Source organism: Pleurodeles waltl, chromosome 3_1 (genome assembly GCF_031143425.1).
Source record: "Pleurodeles waltl isolate 20211129_DDA chromosome 3_1, aPleWal1.hap1.20221129, whole genome shotgun sequence".
Classification (NCBI taxonomy): Eukaryota; Metazoa; Chordata; class Amphibia; order Caudata; family Salamandridae; genus Pleurodeles; species Pleurodeles waltl.
In genome coordinates this window covers 272,480,214-272,486,777 of record NC_090440.1, presented here as the reverse complement: position 1 = coordinate 272,486,777, position 6,564 = coordinate 272,480,214, and the positions used below count along the sequence as shown (strand labels likewise).

The window sequence follows — 6,564 nt, the reverse complement described above, 5'->3', positions numbered from 1 at the left end:
AGGAGGGTTGGGGAGACAGTTGCTACTTGTTGTAGGAGTGACTCAGTCACCTGCAAATAGAAGTGCTGTCAACCCTAAGCCAGCAATCTCGTTCAGGAGCGAGAGTCCAACTACGACACAATGGTATCCATTAACAAGGAGTGGGACATGTGGTTGCAAGTATCCCTCAAAAGAGCACATTACATTGGTAGCTATCTTTCTGGTGGATATTGTAATTGCAGATTCCTCACCAACCCTCCCACCTCCTCATTCTGTAAACTAGTCTTTTTCAATCTAAAAAATGTGCCTGTCCTAAGAACTACACATTGGTCATGCCAATCTGGTGATGGACTCCGCATCTAAGGGTGCGGACAGTCTAAGAAAGCAACTGACATCTTCGCACATCTATGGCACCAGGATCTGGTACAGCACACTCCAGTATCCTTAAGGACCATTCCAATGCTGCTCCAATTTAGGTAAACTTTGGAACACACCTCTCCTACCACACGTTGATTATACGTTTGACTTTCACCCTGTATAGCACAAATCTAGCAGGAAAGGCAGCAAATAATGTATACATACAAAAGATGAAAAATATTGATGAAGAAATATTGGTATAAAGTTAAGAGGGGGTAAAGAGAAAAATACCAATTACATACCCAATGTAGAAAGGCATTAACATTGAACCAAACCAATAGGTAAAATAAATATGTAGTACATAAGCAACCTCACTGCAAGAAAAAAAAAAGTGGAAGTTGGCCATCAGTGAGTTTTTGAACGTGACAGAAAAGGATCCCTTTAAACACCACTACTCATGTTCAATGCCATGAAACCATAAACTTGGCAAATGGGTCTAATCTTATATTTGGCTCCACAGCTTTGCATAGCCCATCAATAAATGATTCCTTACAATCGGATTCTATTCTTGCGGAATGAGCAACTTACCTTCTCCACCACTCATCCTTCTTTCTGGATAGGATTTTTTCTGGGTAAATAATCTTAATAGCAGTCTTTGTATTCGGCATCCAGAAGAATTAAAAAAAAAAAATTAAGCAAAATTCAAATTTCAAAAATTTGCTGTATGGCAAAAAAGACAAACAGTGCATGCACAAAACTATCAGGTCATTTGCATTTGTTTTCTTATTGGATAGTATTGCTCCCTTCAAAATACACAGGATGTCTAGTCCAGAACAGTGCAACTCCCCCATTCCTACCATCTTAGGTTTGATTAACAAATCAACACCAAATGCATTTCAGTGCTTCATATTTGACTTTTAATTCACAGGACATAATATTTACATTTGTTTGGTCCTCTTTTAGGATTGCAATGTCTCTGGAAGCTAATGACAGTCAACATCAAAAGGTCCTCAAGGGATTGCCAACCCATAGTCCCTTTCCACACATGGAAGAATTAATTTCTTCAAAGGTCACAGAGGCTCAGCTTAGGACCGTTCACTTCCTCAACACAAACTATAAACACATTCACATTCTTTTACACATTCGCCTTCTGAAACAAAACCATTGTGTGGTGAAGGGACAGTTACTGTACATAGGTTTTACACACCCGGCTGAACACAAACAAATTTATAGACTGAAAAATAAAAAAAGTAAAAGTGCAGCGCAGATACAAATTCACAAATGAAAATATCTACATAAACAATACAAAACATTTTAAAATTAAATACGGACTTTATACAGCCATTCATTTTGCCAGGCATAAAAATAAATTTAGTGTTCTCTCAACATGAATGCTAAAATATATTAAGTGACTTCTAAATTTTGCATAGGCTTATTTCGTTCAATACCATTATGGAAACCCTTTGTCCCGTCTGGGCCTTTAGGCAATCTCAAAACTCCCAATGGTAATCCATCTGCATTTTGTATTTTACGCCCTAACATTGGGCTACCAATAGGGCTTTTCTCTTGTGTTACAGTTTGAGCTTGCCTTCTGCGCTGCACCCAAGGACTGCTCGAAGGAGTAATGCTGCTATCCGACGAGTAGTCCATACACTTCCTAGGGAATTCAGGACTCGTGCCATCGGCAAGCGGAGAAATCTTCCCAACCTTGCGCTGGCCAGATGGACTGTTCCAAGGACTTGATCTAGGTGAAGCATTGGGGCTAAGATGATTGTTTTGGTAGGTGGTAGGACTCAGCTTGTTTGTAACTTTATACTTCCGTTCCATCATAGGAGATGTGGGATTGCTATCTGGGTCAGACGAACTATATACTGGAGAGTCATCGCCAACATATTGCAACTCCTCAACTCTCTTGTTTAATGACTTTGCTTTACGATTCTTGCTGGATTCTTCACAGTTCTTGTCTTTTGGTATCTTCTTTTTTGGAGGTTTCATACCTATTAATATAACTTTCATACCAGCTTCATTTTCCTTCACAGTGCTCATGGTCTCATGTGCCTTTATCGCAGCTTCAACCTCTTCATATTCTACAATTGCACATTCTTTTGTTCCTACTTGTGCATAGCGACTGCTGAATCTTTTGACGTCTGGAGGCAAATCCCGCCCAGGTTTGAGAATGCGCACAGAGGAAATCACACCAAATGATCCAAACACCTTTAGCAGCTGCTCCATAATCTTCTCTTGCATGCCACCATTTTCTTGCTCCTTGCTCAAAGACTGCAGCTCAGGGAACAAATGAAAGTCATGAACAAGAAGCATCTTACTCGGGAGGTTCTCACTGGGAAAGACTGGAACTGGACTCTTTCTTCGAACCTTCCGGTTGTCTTCATTTAGTTCAAGTGAAGCTGAATACTTCAAAGCATAGGCTGTGATTCGCCAGTCACGGGTAAGATGTTTCACCTGAAAGGAAAAGAAAACTCAATTAGTAAGGAAAAACATCTGTCAACTCTGATTAGTCTCATCTCATACACTTACTGTCCTAAAAGTTAAGAAAGCCCGCCTACTAATTTATTTTACAGCATATATCACTTCTGCAATCAAATTACTTTGCACTTTTTTTGTGGCAGATGTATGATGGAATAGAAAGTGGTTAGGATTAAACTGTTTACATTACGGCCTTTTTTTATTTTATTTTTTTATAATCAGACACATGGAGATGCCATATTTATGCCTTATCCTTATTCAGGATGAGGTCAGTTTTTTTTTTTTTTTTTTTTTTTTTTTTTTTTTTAATTAGATCAAATTGCCTATGCATGGCAAAGGTTTTGAAGTAGCTAGGATTCTCGACTTCCGGTATCATTTAAGGCTAAATCTTGGAGCATCGTTTAGGAGACCTTACATATACCATTAATATTTCTGCTCTTTAGGTTCAAGGAATCCAGATTTTAATTTAAAATGTTTGTAGCCGCTTCGAAAGGACTGAGATAATTGTTCAGAATAACAGAAGAGACATTTAATGTAATGTCATGTTTAAATAGTCCCTCTTCAAGCAACGTGCAGACTGAATTGCCACCTGGAAACCATGCTCTCACTTACACAACGTTAGGACGTCGGCCAGTTTAAGTCCATCAAAAATGAATCTGAACAAAATAGTATCCTTGTTTATTCCTAAAACACAATCTGATCATCTGTTCAAGCACAATCTTGCACATTAAAATTGAAAAACGTCCCTTCTATTGTGAATCAGGTTACTGAGCTGCATCTATTTTATGGCAAATTGGAGACTTTAAAGCTCAAAGTACAAGGGCTGCTGAAATCCCCACCCTTTACACATGCTATGGTGAGAATGCTGCTGTTTTAAGTATATTGAGTGCTAGCAGCAACTGTTTCCTAGACAGACTAAAGTCAGGAGCCGATAGTCAGGGGGCTATGTCACCCTTAATTCTTAGTAAATGAGGGTTCAGATTTCACATGCCTGTATTATACTTTTTTTATTTTTTTACTTAAGGCAAAGCCTGTATATTTAGTAAACAAACGTAGGTGCGCTTCAAGCCGATTAACTCATTGCAGTAATCTGGGAATTAATGCACTGCTTAGGAAAGCAGGCCATATGGAGGTGAGGAAGGGTCAGGCAACAACTAACACTCGAGGTTATGTGCCTTGCCCTAGATGGAGACCACGGTTTGACTGATGACTATCTGCAGAAACCACACACACAACCCACCTTGCCTTTTATAATTCAATGCATGTGTCAGTGACAGAACATCCAGCTAACCACACCCACAACTGCACAGCAGGTGGGTATATACGGCTAAAACAAGTTGTGCATCGTGGGAACCTTTGGGAGCCTGCTTGTGAGAAGAATTTGTCAAAAATAAAACAAACTCTTTACATGATTTGCTGTCAATGGCCACCGACCATGTGTGTTTAATTGAGAGGAATCAATGGCATATCATTTGTAAAAAGTGTTAAAATGAATAGGCAGGGGATGGGCTATTGTGAAATTGTTAAAGCCAATAAGTAATGGCCTATTAATTATGAAAACCTTATGTTACAGCTACTAAAAGTATAATCTGAGGAAGAGCGAACAAAATACAGGCTTTATACATTGACCTATTTATGTGTAGCCTTTAGCGGTCTATAGACTAAGAATTAAGTTACCCTGTAAGCTTCTATTTGCTGCATACAGTGGTGTAGATTCACATGCTATGCACACTGCTACTATCTAGTGTTGGGACCGGACCGTTGCAACTTGTTTCATGTCAAAGTTGTCTTTCGAGTCACAAGATCTCAGTGACTCCTTTCTCTGGTAGTGATCGGCAATGGGCACCAACACCATAGTTAGAATGTTTTCCATACAGTGGGTGAGTGCAGGTACGAAGTAATGAGTATGAAAGTATCTTGACCATGCATGTAGTGTATATAATTAAGTAGGATGGCAATATCTGTAGCAAACACTGGTTCCACTGGAGGTAGGTGGGTGCATGTTAATCAACAGCACTACATGCGAAGAACAGACGCTTATAGGTCTAAATCTATTCACAGCCTGCGTGAGTAAAGTAGTAATCCCCCTATGCAGTGACTATCCAGTGGCTAGCGGAGAGGTCTGAAACAAAGTCCTTAGGTCAGTCTCACCTAGTCTAGCCTGGTGCATTGCCAGAATGTCCACACAGTAATGCTGTGTGAAAGTGTGGGGTGGACGATGTGGTAGCTTTACAGATGTCAGCATGGGTATGTTTCCAAGAAAGGTCATAGTGGCACCCTCTTTGCAGGTGGAGTGATCCCTGGATCTGGATGCATTTTACAATCCACCTGGCGATACCTGCCTTCGATATGGACTCACCTTTATGAGGCTAGGCCAAGGCATCAAAAAAGCGGTTTTGTTTTCTGGAAGGGACTTTGCTTTCTGTGTAATACAAGACCACATGCTTTACGTCATGTGTGTGAAGTAGTCTCGCTACTGCAAAGTCAATCTAGGGGAAAAGGACTGGGAGCTCAACCACCTGGTTAAGGTGGAAAGGAGAGACCACTTTAGGGAGGAACTTTTAGTTGGTTTCGAACAGCAACCCTGTCATTGTGGACCTGGAAAAAAGGCTTTTGTAATGCGAGGGTCTGTAGTTCACCAATATGTCTAAGGGGCATAATGGCTATTAAAAATGCAATCTTCCAAGACAAAGCTGCAAGGGGAAAGAATGCAGTGGTGGTCAAATGGAGGTTCCATAAGTCCGATGAGGACAATATTCAGGTTCCAGACTACAGTAGGTGACATCCTAAAAGGGATGATAGGTTTGAGGCCCTCCATGAAAGTTTTAATATCAGGGATTTTGAAGAGCAAGGAGTGTAGTATGTTCTGCATGTATGCAGCAATTATAACTAAGTATAGCCGAATCAAGGTGTAAGCTAGTCCTGATTTTTGAAAATGTAACAGGTCTTGTATTGTAGATGTAACAGGGTTAACACTGCTTAGGGTAACGTAGTGAACAAACCTTTTCTACTTAGCAGCATAGCACATGCTGCTAACAGACCTGCGGGCTTCCTTTGGTATATCCAAGCAATCTTGAGGCAAGTTGAGACATCCAAACTCTAAGGTCTCAGTAGCCAAAATCGCTAGGTTGAGCTGCCTGGGTGCCTGACTCTCCCATGGCTCTGTTTGAGAAGTTCTAGATGGTTATCGCAAGAGGAATTGAGACCCATGGCCGTCTGGTCAATGTGGGAGCCACGATAATGAGTGTGAGAACAGACGTGGGAAAACGTGGCAAAGCATATGCAAAGATCCCTGATCAGTTCACCCACAAAGCACTACCTATTAACTGGAGATGATGTTTGGGCATTTTTTCTTTCACAAGTCGTGAAAAGATAGTCTGCCCCCTTGCCCTCTCCCCCCCGACTGACCTTTGGGTTCCGTTCCCACTCATGGACTTGTTTCTGAGTCTTGAGGAGCAGGTTGGCAAAGTCTATGACCACGCCCTGGAGGTGTTCCTCTAGGTGTTCTACTTGGTGGATGACTATAGAAGCAGGTGTGCTCCACCTTGCTTTTGGGGATAAAACACGGTGGTCATGTTAGTTTGCACCAGGACCACCTTGCCCCGAATGTCTTGGAGAAATGCTTTTAGAGGTAGGTTTATGGCACAAAGTTCCACAGACAGAAAAGGTGTGGAGACCTCACTGATGAGATGGCAACAGACCCTGAAATGTCAAGTTGTCAAGATGCACCCACCCACCCCCCTG

The 6,564-nt window shown here is 41.2% G+C and overlaps 1 protein-coding gene across 1 annotated transcript in view; it reads right to left on the bottom strand.

Moving 5' to 3' along the window:
• Window positions 1-1,230: 1,230 nt before the first annotated feature.
• LARP6 (La ribonucleoprotein 6, translational regulator) overlaps window positions 1,231-6,564 on the bottom strand; it is a 70,448-nt gene continuing 65,114 nt past the window's right edge. The window contains exon 3 of the mRNA XM_069222365.1: window positions 1,231-2,796. Within this exon, the coding sequence (XP_069078466.1) occupies window positions 1,741-2,796 (1,056 nt within the window). The 3' untranslated portion in view covers window positions 1,231-1,740. The remainder of the gene's footprint in view (window positions 2,797-6,564) is intronic.